The sequence below is a fragment of the Heptranchias perlo genome, chromosome 26, assembly GCF_035084215.1.
Source record: "Heptranchias perlo isolate sHepPer1 chromosome 26, sHepPer1.hap1, whole genome shotgun sequence".
Lineage (NCBI taxonomy): Eukaryota > Metazoa > Chordata > Chondrichthyes > Hexanchiformes > Hexanchidae > Heptranchias > Heptranchias perlo.
The window spans coordinates 3,453,072-3,473,560 of NC_090350.1; the positions used below are offsets into that span (position 1 = coordinate 3,453,072).

General features: G+C 45.0%; 1 protein-coding gene across 3 annotated transcripts in view; it reads right to left on the reverse strand.

The window, feature by feature from the left end:
- The window catches only part of LOC137342483 (nuclear GTPase SLIP-GC-like), a 156,444-nt gene that overhangs the window by 97,716 nt on the left and 38,239 nt on the right, over window positions 1-20,489 (reverse strand). For all 3 annotated transcript variants that reach the window (XM_068006372.1, XM_068006374.1, XM_068006373.1), the window contains exons 5-6: window positions 9,363-9,471; window positions 1,430-1,652 (exon numbers count right to left, since the gene is read on the reverse strand). In XM_068006372.1, coding sequence (XP_067862473.1) covers window positions 1,430-1,652; window positions 9,363-9,471 — 332 coding nt within the window. The remainder of the gene's footprint in view (window positions 1-1,429; window positions 1,653-9,362; window positions 9,472-20,489) is intronic.

Here is a 20,489-nt window from a genome sequence, read left to right on the forward strand (position 1 = left end):
TCACTGGACGGTGCGTGGGGGGGGAGGGGAGTCACTGGACGGTGCTTGGGGGGGAGGGGGGGGGAGTCACTGGACGGTGCGTGGGGGGGGGAGGGGAGTCACTGGACGGTGCGTGGGGGGGGAGGGGAGTCACTGGACGGTGCTTGGGGGGGGGAGGGGGGGGGAGTCACTGGACAGTGCGTGGGGGGGGAGGGGAGTCACTGGACGGTGCGTGGGGGGGGGAGGGGAGTCACTGGACGGTGCTTGGGGGGGGGGGGGGAGGGGAGTCACTGGACGGTGCGTGGGGGGGGAGGGGAGTCACTGGACGGTGCGTGGGGGGGGAGGGGAGTCACTGGACGGTGCGTGGTGGGGGGAGGGGAGTCACTGGACGGTGCGTGGTGGGGGAGGGGAGGGGAGTCAGTGGATGGTGCGTGGTGGGGGGAGGGGAGTCACTGGATGGTGCGTGGGGGGGGAGGGGAGTCACTGGACAGTGCGTGGGGGGGGAGGGGAGTCACTGGACAGTGCGTGGGGGGGGGAGGGGAGTCACTGGGCGGTGCGTGGGGGGGGGAGGGGAGTCACTGGACAGTGCGTGGGGGGGGAGGGGAGTCACTGGACAGTGCGTGGGGGGGGGAGGGGAGTCACTGGGCGGTGCGTGGGGGGGGGAGGGGAGTCACTGGACAGTGCGTGGGGGGGGGAGGGGAGTCACTGGACAGTGCGTGGTGGGGGAGGGGAGTCACTGGACGGTGCGTGGGGGGGGGAGGGGAGTCACTGGACAGTGCGTGGGGGGGAGGGGAGTCACTGGACAGTGCGTGGGGTGGGGGAGGGGAGTCACTGGACGGTGTGAGGGGGGAGGGGAGTCACTGGACGGTGTGAGGGGGGAGGGGAGTCACTGGACGGTGTGAGGGGGAGGGGAGTCACTGGACGGTGTGAGGGGGGAGGGGAGTCACTGGACGGTGTGAGGGGGAGGGGAGTCACTGGACGGTGTGAGGGGGGAGGGGAGTCACTGGACGGTGTGAGGGGGAGGGGAGTCACTGGACGGTGTGAGGGGGGAGGGGAGTCACTGGACGGTGTGAGGGGGAGGGGAGTCACTGGACGGTGTGAGGGGGGAGGGGAGTCACTGGACGGTGTGAGGGGGAGGGGAGTCACTGGACGGTGTGAGGGGGGAGGGGAGTCACTGGACGGTGCGTGGGGTGGGGGAGGGGAGTCACTGGACAGTGCATGGGGTGGGGGAGGGGAGTCACTGGACAGTGCGTGGGGTGGGGGAGGGGAGTCACTGGACGGTGTGAGGGGGGAGGGGAGTCACTGGACGGTGTGAGGGGGAGGGGAGTCACTGGACGGTGTGAGGGGGGAGGGGAGTCACTGGACGGTGACTGGAGATTATTACACGAGTCTGAAAAGGAAGAGATGGTGAACAGAGAGCAGCAGGATGAGGCCGTGTGACGATCGTTACCTCCTCAGTGAGGAATTCAATCTCTGCTTTAAACTTGCGTCCTCCGGCAGACTGCACTTTTACCACGGCTGATGTGCAGGCTCCTGACGATGACGTGGGCAGCAAACCCCTCTCGTGTAAAACTGCGTTCACTAGTGAACTTTTTCCAGCGCCCGTCTGTCCAAACGCCCCGATGTACATGTTCTCCCGGAGACATTTGTCCTTTAATTTCAGGGTCTTTCTTCTGAGACAAAGAAAACACAAAGGAGCAGTGATTGGTGGATTTGCTAGAATCTGTACAAAGCAGTTATTTAACGAAACCCCGGCCCACCTCATACGTCCCAACTGTGCTCTGAATAAGGGACTCACATTTGTCCAAACAGTCTGCCTGCTCGGGCTGCTAAAAAAATATTTTTAATTGTGAAGCCGTGGCCGACGGACACTAGAAAGCTGAAAAGGCTGAAAATGAGAGAAAATGAGAAGTCCACATAATCAGGGAGCCTCTGTCACAGCGAGAATCCAGGCTTGGTGATGATTTAAAACCGAGATTGGGTTTTGAAGAAGAGTTTAGGAGGAAAGGATGTCTGAGACAGGTGAGTAGTTCCGCATTTTTGTGTTGAGTGGGGGATGAACATAAGAATGAGAGGTGATCTCATTGAAACGTATAAAATTCTGAGTGGGCTTGACAGGGTCAATGCTGAGAGGCTGTTTCCCCTGGCTCGAGAGTCGAGAACTAGTCTCAGGATAAGGGGTCAGACATTTAGGACTGAGATGAGGAGGAATTTCTTCACTCAGAGGGTTGTGAATCTTTGGAATTCTCTACCCCAGAGGGCTGTAGATGCTCAGTCGTTGAGTATATTCAAGGCTGGGATCGATAGGTTTTTGGACTCTAGGGGAATCAAGGGATATGGGGATCGGGTGGGAAAATGGAGTTGAGGTCGAAGATCAGCCATGATCTGATTGAATGGCGGAGCAGGCTCGAGGGTCTGTATGGCCTACTCCTGCTCCTATTTCTTATGTTCATCACAGAGAGGAGGATGGGCCTGTGACAGAAACAAGAGGAAAATTCAGAGGAGCAACGATGAGTGTTATATTGCTAAATAGAGAAGAAAAGTTGCAACAGAGGAGAAAATGAGGCTACTTACAGACAACAAGCTTTTTGTATCCTGTTGAGGAGTGTGAGTGAGGCATTAGAAGAGAAGGATGGGCTTGGGTTTTATAGAGTTGTTCAATGGAGAAGAGCTGGCTGGAATGAAAAGAAATTGAGCTTCTTGGAGGCAGGTTCAGCAATGAAGGAGATAGATCTGGGATCTGGGATCCGGGAGCTCCGTTTGAAGTCAATGGAAATCAAAATGGTGAGCGATGTAAAGGAAACGGGCTGCTGACTCACTGTCGCCCGTTTCACACCGTCGCACAAAGTCACGATCTACCTCAGTGAGGTCAAGAGCATCAACTGATGAAGAACTGTGGGTGGGGGAGGGAGGGGGGGAGCCATCCCAGGTAGGAGGAACTTGCTGGCTTCTTATCGTCACCACAGCTGGGTTCTCGCTGTGACAGAGGTTTTGTGTTCCAACTGGTAATATTGTGGAATCTAAGAGAACCTGTGAAGAACAGGACTGGATTCACTCATTGGTGAGTTGGTGATTTGGGTTTCAAAGTGTTTTTGTGGGGTGGGGGGGTTCCCATCTAACATGCAGATACTCCCATTAGCTACCAGTAAAATCAATGTTTCCGGGAAACAAGTAAAATGAAGCTGACAACTCAAGAACACCCCTGATTATCAGCCTCCGACATATTAAAACAAGTCGTTGTAGGGGTCTGTAACTTAAACTGAGTACTCTCGATGTCCCTTCACTCGAGAAAAGGACACACAGCCGAAATTCCCTCAGAGCCGCGTTCTCCCTGCCTTAACTGCCGGACGCGCAGCAGAAACACAGCGGTGGAGGAGGAGCAGTGCTGAGGAAATTCCTGGCGAACGGTACGTGAAAGGCTGAGGGTGAAATGCAAATGTTGAATTCATACAGTTTATCTGTCAGGTTAATGGGAGGCCATTTTACATCTTGACACTTCACGTTGGTGCATTTTCCAGTAATTTGGAATCTGAAATTAACATGGCCCGTTGCAATTTTTGGAAAGCTCCACTTGCCATTTCGGAATTATTATTTCCATTTGTATTTTAAAATTGATCAGCCAACAATCCATAATTGGGAGACAAACATTTATATCCATTTTCTTTGTTTTAAAAAAATGCCTAATCCCTAATTGAACTCAGTTGCTGACCGTTGGTTCCATTGTAGAATAATTCATACTCGGTCCAGATGTTCCTGCCCCGTGTGTTTGCCAATTAGGGCTGCATTCAGGGTGAGTGGGTCGGGGGCTCACCTGGAAAGGCATTAATTTTAAACACTTTCCTACTTCACAATTAACAGAAAAATATTGGGCCATAATTTGCTGTAGCAGGACATCTAACAGTGCCTGCCGTTAGTTAGACTTGCCTTTACACATTTAATCTCCATGATATTTTGCGCAGCAAATTGCTGGAAGTGTGTGGTGATAATGGGACAGTGAGGGAAACAGGGCATCTGGGACCTGAGTGAACAGGGCAAGCAACTGGGTATCTCCTTAACCAATCAGATTGAAGGATTGTGAAATTAACAGCACAAGGACTGAGAAGGAAGTGTAAGTCAGAGTGGGTGAATTCAATGTCAAATCAGGTACAGAAAGAGAAATAAAGAGAGGGAAAGAAAGATTGGATTAAGGGAGAGAAAAAAAAAGAGATGGAAAAAGTGAAAACAAATTTAAAACTTTTAAATTTTATTTTTTAAATCTCCAACAACAATTAAAAGTTGAAGGAATGAGACTCCACACGTGTAATAGTTAATTTTCAGTGCCAGAGAGGTTGACTGGCAGTAATTAACATTTATTATGTCATCAAAAGGGTCCTTAGACTGAAATGGACAAGACTTAACTTTCTGTGGTGAGTTTGCTTCGTATCTACCGTGAAAATACAGGAACTTCTCGCCGTTCAATGTATTTCAATGGTGAGGCAGACAGCGAGATACCGTTTTCCCACAGCTGTTGGCAGAAACTTTTGGATTTCCGTGATTAACCGCGCATCTGTCCCTCGCCTGAAATCGCTGTGGTATTTGCGCACAATTAACGATGAGCGCCATTAACCTCACTGTTATTTTGACAGCAAATTATGGCCCACGGTGACGTTACCTCAATAGTCACTGTTCCACCCCCTCACACCAGACCCAGCTCACAGTGGCACACTGCCCCTCTGGGCTCACTGCACCCCTCTCCAACCCCTGTGCATCGACACATTCTCTCCATCTCCCACACAACCAGGTCATGCTGGCTCTCCTTCCTTGTCCCACTTTTGGGGCCAGGGATGGCACCCGTGTCTTTAGGGCCAGGGTAAATAGGGCAGTGGGGAAAGATTTAAACGAGTTAATGGGGCTGGGAGGGGAAAATCCACACTGTTAAGTCAAAAAGAATGAAAAAAAGACCATCAGGACATAAGGGCAGGGTGGGGACAGTTACCCAGAGAAAAATTCTGTACATGAATGTACATAGCATAAGAAATAAAACAAGTGAGTTAGAAGCACAAACTCAACTTACAGGATATAATGTAGTGGCCATTACAGAGACCCGGCTACAAGCTACAATACCAGAAATAGTGGGGAACCAAAGGGCTAATGAGAGTGAGGAACTTAATATTAGTAATTAATATCCGTAAAGAAAAAGTACCGGAGAAATTAACAGGACTAAAGGCCGATAAATCCCATGGACCCGTTGGCCTACATCTTAGGGTTCCAATCCTCACTTGATACAGGCGTTGTGCCGGAGGATTGGAGGACTGCTAACATTGTGCCGTTGTTTAAAAAGGAAGCAAGGGATAGACCGAGTAATTACAGGCCAGTCAGTCTAACCTCGGTGGTGGGCAAATTATTGGAATCAATTCTGAGAGTCAGGATAAACCGTCACGTAGAAAGGCACTGATTAATCAAGGACAGTCAGCATGGATTTGTTAAGGAAAGGTCGTATCTGACTAACTTGATTGAATTTTTTGAGGAGGTAACAAGGAGGGTCGATGGGAGTAGTGCATTTGATGTAGTCTACATGGATTTTAGCAAGGCTTTTGACAAGGTCCCACATGGCAGACTGGTCAAAAAAGTACCCATGATGTGGGTACAAGCTCATGGGATCTAAGGGAATGTGGCAAGTTGGATCCAAAATTGGCCCAGTGGCAGGAAGCAAAGGGTAATGGTCGACGGATGTTTCCAGAAGGGTTCCGCAGGGCTCAGTACGAGGTCCTTTGCTTTTTGTGATATATATTAATGATTTGGACTTAAATGTAGGGAGCATGATTAAGAAGTTTGTAGATGATACAAAAATTGGCTGTGTGGTTGATAGTGAGGAGGAAAGCTGTAGACTTCAGGAAGATATCAATGAACTAGTCAGGTGGGCAGAAAAGTGGCAAATGGAATTTAATCCAGAGAAGTGTGAGGTAATGCATTTGGGGAGGGCAAACAAGGCAAGGGAATACACAATAAATGGGAGGATACTGAGAGGTGCAGAGGAAGTGAAGGACCTTGAAGTTCAGGTCCACAGACCCTAAAAGGTAGCAGGACAGGTAGATAAGGTGGTTAAGAAGGCAGATGGAATACTTTCCTTTATTAGCCGAGGCATAGAATATAAGAGCAGGGAGGTTATACTGGAACTGTATAAAACACTGGTTAGGCCACAGCTTGAGTACTGTGTACAGTTCTGGTCACCACATTACAGGAAAGATGTGATTGCACTAGAGGGGGTGCAGAGGAGATTTACAAGGATGTTGTCAGGACTGGAAATTTTTTGCAATGAGGAAAGATTGGATTGGCTGGGTTTGATCTCTTTGGAACAGAGGAGGCTGAGGGGAGATTTAATTGAGGTGTATAAAATTATGAGGGGACGAGATAGAGTGGATAGGGAGGACCTATTTCCTTTAGCAGAGAGGTCAATAACCAGGGGGCATAGATTTAATGTGATTGGTGGAAGGATAAGGGAGGAGCTGAGGAGAATGTTTTCACCCAGAGGGTGGTGGGGGTCTGGAACTCACTGCCTGAAAGGGTGGAGGAGGCAGAAACCCTCAACTCATTTAAAATGTACCTGGATGTGCACCTGAAGTGCCGTGACCTACAGGGCTACGGACCAAGGGCTGGAAAGTGGGATTCGGCTGGGTGGCTCATTTCGGCCGGCACGGACACGATGGGCCAAATGGCCTCCTTCTGTGCCGTAAGTTTTCTATGATTCTATGAAAGGAGGGAGAGAGAAAACAGGGAAGTACAGCCCAGTTAGCCTAACATCAGTTGTCAGGAAAATGCTGGAATCCATTATTAAGGAACAGGGCACTTAGAAAATCATAATATGATGAGGCAGAGTCAACATGGTTTTATGAAAGTGAAATCGTGTTTGACAAATTTATTAGAGTTTTATGAGGATGTAACTGGCAGGGTAGATAAAGGGGAGCCAGTAGATGTAATAAAGTTGGATTTTCAAAAGGTATTCGATAAGGTGCAACACAAAAGGTTATTACACATGATAAGGGCTCATGGTATAATATATTAGCATGGATAGAGGATTGGTTAATGGACAGAAAACAGAGAGTAGGAATAAAAGGGTCATTTTCAGGTTGGCAGGCTGTAACTAGTGGGGTGCCGCAAAGATCAGTGCTCGGGCCTCAGCTATTTACAATCTACATGAATGACTTAGATGAAGGGACCGAGTGTCATGTATCCAAGTTTGCTGATGATACAAAGCTAGGTGGGAAAGTAAGCTGTGAGGAGGACACAAAGAGTCTGCAAAGGGATATAGACAGGTTAAGTGAGTGGGCGAGAAGGTGGCAGATGGATCATAATGTGGGGAAATATGACGTAGGTAGGTACCACTTTGGTAGGAAGAATAGAAAAACAGAATATTCTTTAAATGGTGAGAAACTATTAAATGTTGGTGTTCAGAGAGTTTCAGGTTTCCTTGTACACAAAGCACAGGAAGTTAACATGCAGGTACAGCAAGCAAATAGGAAGGCAAATGGTATGTTGGCCTTTGTTGCAAGGGGGTTGGAGTACAAGAGTAAGGAAGTCTTGCTACAATTGTACAGGGCTTTGTCTTAGAGGCAGTGTAACAAAGGCTCACTGGATTGTTTCCCGGGATGAGGAGAGATTGAGTAGAATGGGCCTATACTCTCTGGAGTTTAGAAGAATGAGAGATGATCTCACTGAAACGTATAAAATTCTTAGAGGGCTTGATAGGGTAGATGCTGAGAAGCTGTTTCCCCTGGCTGGAGAGTCTAGAAATAGGGGGCATAGTCTCAGGATAAGGGGTCGGCCATTTAGGACTGAGATGAGGAGGAATTTCTTCACTCAGAGGGTGGTGAATGTTTGGAATTCTCTACCCCAGAGGGCTGTGGATGCTCAGTCATTGAGTATATTCAAGGCTGAGATCGATAGATTTTTGGTCTCTCGGGGAAATCAAGGGATCTGGGGATTGGGCGGGAAAGTTGAGTTGAGGTCGAAGGTCAGCCATGATCTTATTGGACAGCGGAGCAGGCACTCCTGCTCCTATTTCTTATGTTCTTATGGGCAAGACTGGAAGCTAAATATTCCAGGCTATGGGAACTATGGAAAGGACTGGGAAGTTGGGAAAGGAGGAGGAGCAATATTGATACAGCAGTAGAAAGAAAGGACATTAGTGAGGGTGATCAGACAGTGGGTAGAACTAAGGAACAGCAAAGGATGCAAGACTCTGGTGGGAGTTGTCTACAGACCTTCTGAAAGTAGTGATGTAGTGGGGGGATTTATAAATACAGAGATCAGGGAGGCATGTTGGAGAAACAAAGTGGGTATAATGGGAGATTTTAATTTTCATTTGGACTGGGAGAAGCAGAACAGCTCAAGTAGTAAAGGCAATACATTTCTAGAATGAATTCAGGACAGTTTTCTAGAACAATATGATTTAGAACTGACAAGGGAACAGGCGATACTGGATTTAGTGATGAGTAACGAACCAGATTTAGTGAACAATCTGATGGAAAGGGAACATGTTGCGAATATTGACCACAATGTGATTGAATTTGAGATCAGGTTTGAGAGGGAGAAGAGATTCACAAACCTTGGTATTAAATTTAAGTGAGGCAAACTTCAAAGGGATGAGAAATAAACTGACCGCAGTAAACTGGGCTGAGCTGTTAACGGGTAAATGTACAGACAAACAGTGGGAAGTATTTAGTGTGATACAAAACCAGTACTTACCCCGAAAAGGCAAAGGCTCCACTTGTGCAGATCATGAACCATGGTCGACAAACGAGGTAAGAGACAGAATTAAGCTAAAAGAAAAGGTTTACACAAATGCAAGGAAAAGTGGAAATCACGCAGACGAGGAGAGCTTTAAAAAACCATAAAGGGATCTAAAGAAAGTAATAAAGGAAATGTGAAAAAAAACCTTTCACAGGATGTAAATATATTCAGAGAAAGAGGCCGAGAAATTCGATCGAGCTCAAATAGGTGTGCAGAGGGCGGGCAGCGTACTGCCCCCCACATAGTCAATGCAGGCAGCAAGTAATATTCGTGCTGGTTGTACGCCTATATGGGGGGGGGGGGAGGGATACAATATCGGTGGTCCATGGCACTACTTAAAGGCAGCCAGCACCTTTTTAAAGGGGAGGTGCGTTCTGGCTGCAGACACTCAGGAACAACTGGCTGAACAAGTGACTGAAGGAGGCAGCGAGCAGGCACCAAGGTTATCCAATATTGCACCTAACTGGATCACACAACTGGAACCTGACCAAATAAAAACAAAGAAAAATGATATAAAAATATGAAATTAATTGAGTTGGACACATGAAAACGGATTGGGGAGTTCTCAATACTCTGGTGTTTTCTGTTGACACCTCATTTTGTACCGTACATACTTCAGAGAGTCGAGCAGTTCCTTTTCATCGGAGTCAACGTAGTTCACATTCTCCAGATTCTCGCAAATCTCTTCTACAACTTTCTTTGTTCTTTCTTCCCATTCGTTTACTGATAAAGTAATGAATTTGACAACACGATCAATATCCCAGTTACACACCAATAAATATCCCAGTAACACACCAATCAATATGCCAGTAACACACCAATCAATATCCCCGTAACACACCAATCAATATCCCCGTAACACACCAGTCAATATCCCCGTAACACACCGATCAATATCCCAGCAACACACGATCAATATCCCAGCAACACACCGATCAATATTCCAGTAACATACCGATCAATATTCCAGTAACACACCAATCAATATCCCAGTATTGCACCAATCAATATCCCAGTAACACACCAATCAATGTCCCAGGAACACACCAATCAATATTTCCGTGACACACCAATCAATATTTCCATGACACACCAATCAATATCTCCGTAAAGCACCAATCAATATCTCCGTAACACACCAATCAATATCTCCATAGCACACCAATCAATATCTCCATAGCACACCAATCAATATCTCCATAGCACACCAATCACAATCCCAGCAACACACCAATCAATATCCTAGTAACACACCAATCAATATCCCAATAACACACCAATCAATATCTCCATAACACACCAATCAATATCTCCATAACACACCAATCAATATCTCCATAACATACCAATCAATATCTGCGTAAGTCACCAATCAATATCCCAAAAACACACCAATCAATGTCTCCGTAACACACCAATCAATGTCTCCGTAACGCACCAATTCAATATCTCCGTAACGCACCAATCAATAGCTCCATAACGCACCAATCAATGACCCAGTAACACATCAACCAATACCCCAGTAACACACCAATCAATATCCCAGAAACACACCAATCAATGACCCAGAAACACACCAATCAATGACCCAGAAACACACCAATCAATGACCCAGAAACACACCAATCACCAACACAGAAACACACCAATCAATGACCCAGAAACACACCAATCAATGACCCAGAAACACACCAATCAATGACCCAGAAACACACCAATCAATGACCCAGAAACACACCAATCAATGACCCAGAAACACACCAATCAATGACCCAGAAACACACCAATCAATGACGCAAAAACACACCAATCAATATCTCCGTAAAGCACCAATCAATATCTCTGAAACGCACCAATCAATATCTCCGTAACACACCAATCAATATCCCAGTATCACAACAATTAATATCCCAGCAACACACCAATCAATATCTTAGTAAAACAGCAACAGATATCCACTACCACACCAATCATTAACCATTAACATAGGAATCAATATCACAGCAACACGCAAATCAATATTCCAGTTACACACCAATCAATATCCCAACAACACATCAATCAATATCGGAGCCACACTCCAACCATGACCCCAGTAACACATGAGTAATACCCCAGTATGGCACCAATCAATATCCCAGTAACACACCAATCAATGTCCCAATAACACATCAATCAATATCTCTGTATTACACCTATCACTATCCCAGTAACACACGAATCAATGACCCAGAAACACACCAATCAATGACCAGAAACACACCAATCAATGACCAGAAACACACCAATCAATATCCCAATAAAAAACTAATCAATATGCCAATAACACACCAATGAATATCTCCGTATAACAACAATCAATACCCCAGTAACACACCAATCAATACGCCAATGACGCACCAATCAATATCTCTGCACACGCCAACCACAATCCCAATAACACACCAAACAATATCCCAGAAACACACCAATCAATGACCCAGAAACACACCAATCAATGACCCAGAAACACACCAATGACCCAGAAACGCTCCAAGCAATATCCACGTAACAGACCAATCAATATCCCCGTAACGCGCCAAACAATATCCCCGTAACGCGCCAAACAATATCCCCGTAACGCGCCAATCAATATCCCGGTAACACGCCAATCAATATCTGAACACGCCAATCAATATCCCGGTAACAAGCCAATCAATATCCCGGTAACACAAAAATAAATGACCCAGAAACTCACCAATCAATGACCCAGAAACACACCAATCAATCACCCAGAAAGACAGCAATCAATATCCCAGGAACACACTAATCAATATGCCAATAACACACCAATGAATATCTCCGAAAAACACCAATCAACGACCCAGAAACACACCAATCAACGACCCAGAAACACACCAATCAACGACCCAGAAACACACCAATGACCCAGAAACACACCAATCAATGACCCAGAAACACACCAATCAATGACCCAGAAACACACCAATCAATGACCCAGAAACACACGAATCAATATGCCAATAACACACCAATGAATATGTCCCGATAACAACAATCAATGTCCCAGTAACACACCAATCAATACCCCAATAACACACCAATCAATACCAAAATAACGCACCAACCAATACCCCAGTAACACACCAATTAATACCCCAGTAACACACCAATCACTAGCCCAGTAACACACCCATCAATACGCCAATAACGCACCAATCAATATCTCCGTACACACCAATCAATATCCCGGTAACACGCCAACCAATGACCCAGAAACACACCAATCAATGAACCAGAAACACACTAATCAATATGCCAATAACACACCAATGAATATCTCCGTATAACAACAATCAATGTCCCAGGAACACATCAATCAATACCCAAGTAACACAGCAATCACTATCCCAATAACACACCAAACAATATCCCAGAAACACACCAATCAATGACCCAGAAACACACCAATCAATGACCCAGAAACACACCAATCAATGACCCAGAAACACACCAATCAATGACCCAGAAACACACCAATCAATGACCCAGAAAAACACCAATCAATGACCCAGAAACACACCAATGACCCAGAAACACACCAATCAATGACCCAGAAAAACACCAATCAATGACCCAGAAACACACCAATCCATGTCCCAGAAACACACCAATCAATGACCCAGAAACACACCAATCAATGACCCAGAAACACACCAATCAATGACCCAGAAACACACCAATCAATGACCCAGAAACACACCAATCAATCACCCAGAAAGACAGCAATCAATATCCCAGTAACACACCAATCAATATCCCAGGAACACACTAATCAATATGCCAATAACACACCAATGAATATCTCCGTATAACACCAATCAACGACCCAGAAACACACCAATCAACGACCCAGAAACACACCAATCAACGACCCAGAAACACACCAATCAACGACCCAGAAACACACCAATCAACGACCCAGAAACACACCAATGACCCAGAAACACACCAATCAATGACCCCGAAACACACCAATCAATGACCCAGAAACACACCAATCAATGACCCAGAAACACAACAATCAATGACCCAGAAACACACCAATCAATGACCCAGAAACACGCCAATCAATGACACAGAAACACACCAATCAATGACCCAGAAACACGCCAATCAATGACCCAGAAACACACCAATCAATGACCCAGAAACACGCCAATCAATGACCCAGAAACACACCAATCAATGACCCAGAAACACGCCAATCAATGACACAGAAACACACCAATCAATGACCCAGAAACACACGAATCAATGACCCAGAAACACACCAATCAATGACCCAGAAACACACGAATCAATGACCCAGAAACACGCCAATCAATGACCCAGAAACACGCCAATCAATGACCCAGAAACACACGAATCAATATGCCAATAACACACCAATGAATATGTCCCGATAACAACAATCAATATCCCAGTAACAGACCAATCAATACCCCAATAACACACCAATCAATACCAAAATAACGCACCAACCAATACTCCAGTAACACACCAATTAATACCCCAGTAACACACCAATCACTAGCCCAGTAACACACCCATCAATACGCCAATAACGCACCAATCAATATCTCCGTACACACCAATCAATATCCCGGTAACACGCCAACCAATGACCCAGAAACACACCAATCAATGAACCAGAAACACACTAATCAATATGCCAATAACACACCAATGAATATCTCCGTATAACAACAATCAATGTCCCAGGAACACATCAATCAATACCCAAGTAACACGGCAATCACATCAATATCTCTGTACATACCAACAAATATCCCAATAACACACCAAACAATATCCCAGAAACACACCAATCAATGACCCAGAAACACACCAATCAATGACCCAGAAACACACCAATCAATGACCCAGAAACACACCAATCAATGACCCAGAAACACACCAATCAATGACCCAGAAAAACACCAATCAATGACCCAGAAAAACACCAATGACCCAGAAACACACCAATCAATGACCCAGAAACACACCAATCAATGACCCAGAAACACACCAATCAATGACCCAGAAAAACACCAATCAATGACCCAGAAAAACACCAATGACCCAGAAACACACCAATCAATGACCCAGAAACACACCAATCAATGACCCAGAAACACACCAATCAATGACCCAGAAAAACACCAATCAATGACCCAGAAACACACCAATCAATGACCCAGAAACACACCAATCAATGACCCAGAAACAAACCAATCAATGACCCAGAAACACACCAATCAATGACCCAGAAACACACCAATCAATGACCCAGAAACACACCAATCAATGACCCAGAAACACACCAATCAATGACCCAGAAACACACCAATCAATGATCCAGAAACACACCATTCAATGACCCAGAAACACACCAATCAATATCCCAGTAACACACCAATCAATGACCCAGAAACACACCAATCAATACCAAAATAACGCATCAACGAATACCCCAGTAACACACCAATTAATACCCCAGTAACACACCAATCACTATCCCAGTAACACACCAATCAATACGCCAATAAGGCACCAATCAATATCTCCGTACACACCAATCAATATCCCGGTAACACGCCAACCACAATCCCGATAACACACCAATCAATGACCCAGAAACAAACCAATCAATGACCCAGAAACACACCAACCAATGACCCAGAAACACACCAATCAATGACCCAGAAACAGACCAAACAATATCCCAGAAACACACCAATCAATATCCCAGAAACACACCAATCAATGACCCAGAAACACACCAATCAATATCCCAGAAACACACCAATCAATATCCCAGAAACACACCAATCAATGACCCAGAAACACACCAATCAATGACCCAGAAACACACCAATCAATGACCCAGAAACACACCAATCAATATCCCAGAAACACACCAATCAATATCCCAGAAACACACCAATCAATGACCCAGAAACACACCAATCAATGACCCAGAAACACACCAATCAATGACCCAGAAACACACCAATCAATATCCCAGAAACACACCAATCAATGACCCAGAAACACACCAATCAATGACCCAGAAACGCACCAATCAATGACCCAGAAACACACCAATCAATGACCCAGAAACAGACCAAACAATATCCCAGAAACACACCAAACAATATCCCAGAAACACACCAATCAATGACCCAGAAACACACCAATCAACGACCCAGTAACACACCAATCAATGACCCAGAAACACACCAATCAACGACCCAGTAACACACCAATCAATGACCCAGAAACACACCAATCAATGACCCAGAAACACACCAATCAATGACCCAGAAACACACCAATCAATGACCCAGAAACAGACCAAACAATATCCCAGAAACACACCAATCAATGACCCAGAAACACACCAATCAACGACCCAGTAACACACCAATCAATGACCCAGAAACACACCAATCAATGACCCAGTAACACACCAATCAACGACCCAGAGACACACCAATCAATGACCCAGAAACACACCAATCAATGACCCAGTAACACACCAATCAATGAACCAGAAACACACCAATCAACGTCCCAGTAACACACCAATCAATACCCCAGTAACAGACCAATCACTATCTCAGTAACACACCAATCACTATCCCAGTAACACGCCAATCAATACGCCAATAAGGCACCAATCAATATCTCCGTACACACCAATCAATATCCCGGTAACACGCCAACCACTATCCCGATAACTCACCAAACAATATTCCAGAAACAAACCAATCAATGACCCAGAAACACACCAATCAATGACCCAGAAACACACCAATCAATGACCCAGAAACACACCAATCAATGACCCAGAAACACACCAATCAATGACCCAGAAACACACCAATCAATGACCCAGAAACACACCAATCAATGACCCAGAAACACACCAATCAATGACCCAGAAACACACCAATCAATGACCCAGAAACACAACAATCAATGACCCAGAAACACACCAATCAATGACCCAGAAACGCACCAAGCAATACCCCTGTAACGCGCCAATCAATAACCCGGTAACACAACAATCAATATCTCCGTAACACGCCAACCAATACCCCGGTAACACCCCAATCAATATCCCAGAAACTCACCAATCAACGACCCAGAAACAGACCAATCAACGACCCAGAAACACACCAATGACCCAGAAACACACCAATCAATGACCCAGAAACACACCAGTCAATGACCCAGAAACACACCAATCAATGACCCAGAAAGACACCAATCAATGTCCCAGTAACACACCAATCAATGTCCCAGAAACACACCAATCAATGTCCCAGAAACACACCAATCAATGTCCCAGTAACACACCAATCAATGTCCCAGAAACACACCAATCAATGACCCAGAAACACACCAATCAATGTCCCAGAAACACACCAATCAATGACCCAGTAACACACCAATCAATGACCCAGAAACACACCAATCAATATCCCAGTAACACACCAATCAATGACCCAGAAACACACCAATCAATGACCCAGAAACACACCAATCAATGTCCCAGTAACAGACCAATCAATGTCCCAGAAACACACCAATCAATGACCCAGAAACACACCAATCAATGACCCAGTAACACACCAATCAATGTCCCCGTAACACACCAATCAATGTCCCAGAAACACACCAATCAATGACCCAGAAACACACCAATCAATGTCCCCATAACACACCAATCAATGTCCCAGAAACACACCAATCAATGACCCAGAAACACACCAATCAATGACCCAGTAACACACCAATCAATGACCCAGTAACACACCAATCAATGTCCCAGAAACACACCAATCAATGACCCAGTAACACACCAATCAATGACCCAGAAACACACCAATCAATATCCCAGTAACACACCAATCAATACCAAAATAACGCATCAACCAATACCCCAGTAATACACCAATTAATACCCCAGTAACACACCAACCACTATCCCGATAACACACGAAACAATATTCCAGAAACACACCAATCAATGACCCAGAAACACACCAATCAATGACCCAGAAACACACCAATCAATGACCCAGAAACACACCAATCAATGACCCAGAAACACACCAAGCAATATCCCCGTAATGCGCCTCTTAATATCCCGGTAATACACCAATCAATATCTCCGTAACACGCCAATAAATATCCCGGGAACACGCCAACCAATACCCCAGTAACACGCCAATCAATATCCCGGTAACACAACAATCAATGATCCAGAAACACACCAATCACTGACCCAGAAACAAACCAATCAATGACCCAGAAACACACCAATCAATGACCCAGAAACACACCAATCAATATCCAGTAACACACCAATCAATATCCCAGTAACACACCAATCAATATCCCAGTAACACACCAATCAATATCCCAGTAACACACCAATCAATATCTCCGTATAACAACAATCAATATCCCAGTCGCACACCAATCAATATCCGAGTCGCACACCAATCAATATCCCAGTAACACACCAATCAATACGCCAATAACGCACCAATCAATATCTCCGTACACACCAAACAATATCCCAGAAACACACCAATCAATGACCCAGAAACACACCAATCAATATCCAGTAACACACCAATCAATATCCCAGTAACACACCAATCAATATCCCAGTAACACACCAATCAATATCCCAGTAACACACCAATGAATATCTCCGTATAACAACAATCAATATCCCAGTCGCACACCAATCAATATCCGAGTCGCACACCAATCAATATCCCAGTAACACACCAATCAATACGCCAATAACGCACCAATCAATATCTCCGTACACACCAAACAATATCCCAGAAACACACCAATCAATGACCCAGAAACACACCAATCAATATCCAGTAACACACCAATCAATATCCCAGTAACACACCAATCAATATCCCAGTCGCACACCAATCAATATCCCAGTCGCACACCAATCAATATCCCAGAAACACACCAATCAATGACCCAGAAACACACCAATCAATGACCCAGAAACACACCAGTCAATGACCCAGAAACACACCAATCAATGACCCAGAAACACACCAATCAATGACCCAGAAACACACCAATCAATGACCCAGAAACAAACCAATCAATGACCCAGAAACACACCAATCAATGACCCAGAAACACACCAATCAATGACCCAGAAACACACCAATCAATGACCCAGAAACACACCAATCAATATCCCAGAAACACACCAATCAATGACCCAGAAACACACCAATCAATGACCCAGAAACACACCAATCAATATCCCAGTTACAAACCAATCAATATCTCCGTAAAGCACCAATCAATATCTCCGTGACACACCAATCAATATCCCAGTAACACACCAATCAATATCGCTGCCACACCCCAACCAATACCCCAGTAACACATCAGTAATACCCCAGTAACATACAAACGAATACCCAAGTATGGCACCAATCAGTGTCCCGGTAACGCACCAATCAGTGTCCCTGTAACGCACCAATCAGTGTCCCGGTAACGCACCAATCAGTGTCCCGGTAACGCACCAATCAGTGTCCCGGTAACGCACCAATCAGTGTCCCGGTAATGCACCAGTCAATATCCCAGTAACACACCAATCAATGACCCAGAAACACACCAATCAATATCCCAGTAACACACCAATCAATGACCCAGAAACACACCAATCAATGACCCAGAAACACACCAATCAATGACCCAGAATCACACCAATCAATGACCCAGAAACACACCAATCAATGACCCAGAAACACACCAATCAATGACCCAGAAACACACCAATCAATGACCCAGAAACAAACCAATCAATGACCCAGAAACACAGCAATCAATGACCCAGAAACACACCAATCAATGACCCAGAAACACACCAATCAATGACCCAGAAACACACCAATCAATGACCCAGAAACAAACCAATCAATGACCCAGAAACACAGCAATCAATGACCCAGAAACACACCAATCAATGACCCAGAAACACACCAATCAATGACCCAGAAACACACCAATCAATGACCCAGAAACACACCAATCAATGACCCAGAAACACACCAATCAATGACCCAGAAACACACCAATCAATGACCCAGAAACACACCAATCAATATCCCAGAAACACACCAATCAATGACCCAGAAACACACCAATCAATGACCCAGAAACAAACCAATCAATGACCCAGAAACACAGCAATCAATATCCCAGTAACACACTAATCAATACCCCAGTAGCACAACAATCAATACGCCAATAACGCACCAATCAATATCTCCGTACACACCAATCAATATCCCAGTAACACGCCAACCACAATCCCGATAACACACCAAACAATAGCCCAGTAACACACCAATCAATGACCCAGAAACACACCAATCAATATTCCAGTAACACACTAATCAATATGCCAATAACACACCAATGAATATCTCCGTATAACAGCAATCAATGTCCCAGTAACACACGAATCAATACCCCAGTAACACACCAATCACTATCCCAGTAACACACCAATCAATACGCCAACAACGCACCAATCAATATCTCCGTACACACCAATCAATATCTAAGTAATACACCAATCAATGTCCCAGTAACACACCAATTAATGACCCAGAAACACACCAATCAATATACCAGTAACACACCAATCAATATCCCAGTTACAAACCAATCAATATCTCCGTAAAGCACCAATCAATATCTCCGTGACACACCAATCATTATTCCAGTAACACACCAATCAATATCACTGCCACACTCCAACCAATACCCCAGTAACACATCAGTAATACCCCAGTAACATACCAACGAATACCCCAGTATGGCACCAATCAGTGTCCCGGTAACGCACCAATCAGTGTCCCTGTAACGCACCAATCAGTGTCCCTGTAACGCACCAATCAGTGTCCCGGTAACGCACCAATCAGTGTCCCGGTAACGCACCAATCAATGTCCCGGTAATGCATCAATCAATATCTCAGTAACGCTCCAATCAATATCCAGTAACACACCAATCAATATCCCAGTAACACACCAATCAATATCCCAGTAACACACCAGTCAATATCCCAGTAACACACCAATCAATATCCCAGTAACACACAAATCAATATCCCAGTAACACACCAATCAATATCCCAGTAACACACCAGTCAATATCCCAGTAACACACCAGTCAATATCCCAGTAACACACCAATCAATATCCCAGTAACACACAAATCAATATCCCAGTAACACACCAATCAATATCCCAGTAACACACCAATCAATATCCCAGTAACACACCAGTCAATATCCCAGTAACACACCAATCAATATCCCAGGAACACACCAGTCAATATCTCCGTAACACACCAATCAATGTCCCGGTAACACACCAATCAATGTCCCGGTAACACACCAATCAATATCTCGGTAACACACCAATCAATATCTCCGTAACACACCAATCTATATTCTCCGTAACACACCAATCAATATCTCGGTAACACACCAATCAATATCTCCGTAACACACCAATCTATATTCTCCGTAACACACCAATCAATATCCCAGTAACACACCAATCAATATCCCAGTAACACACCTGTCAATATCTCCGTAACA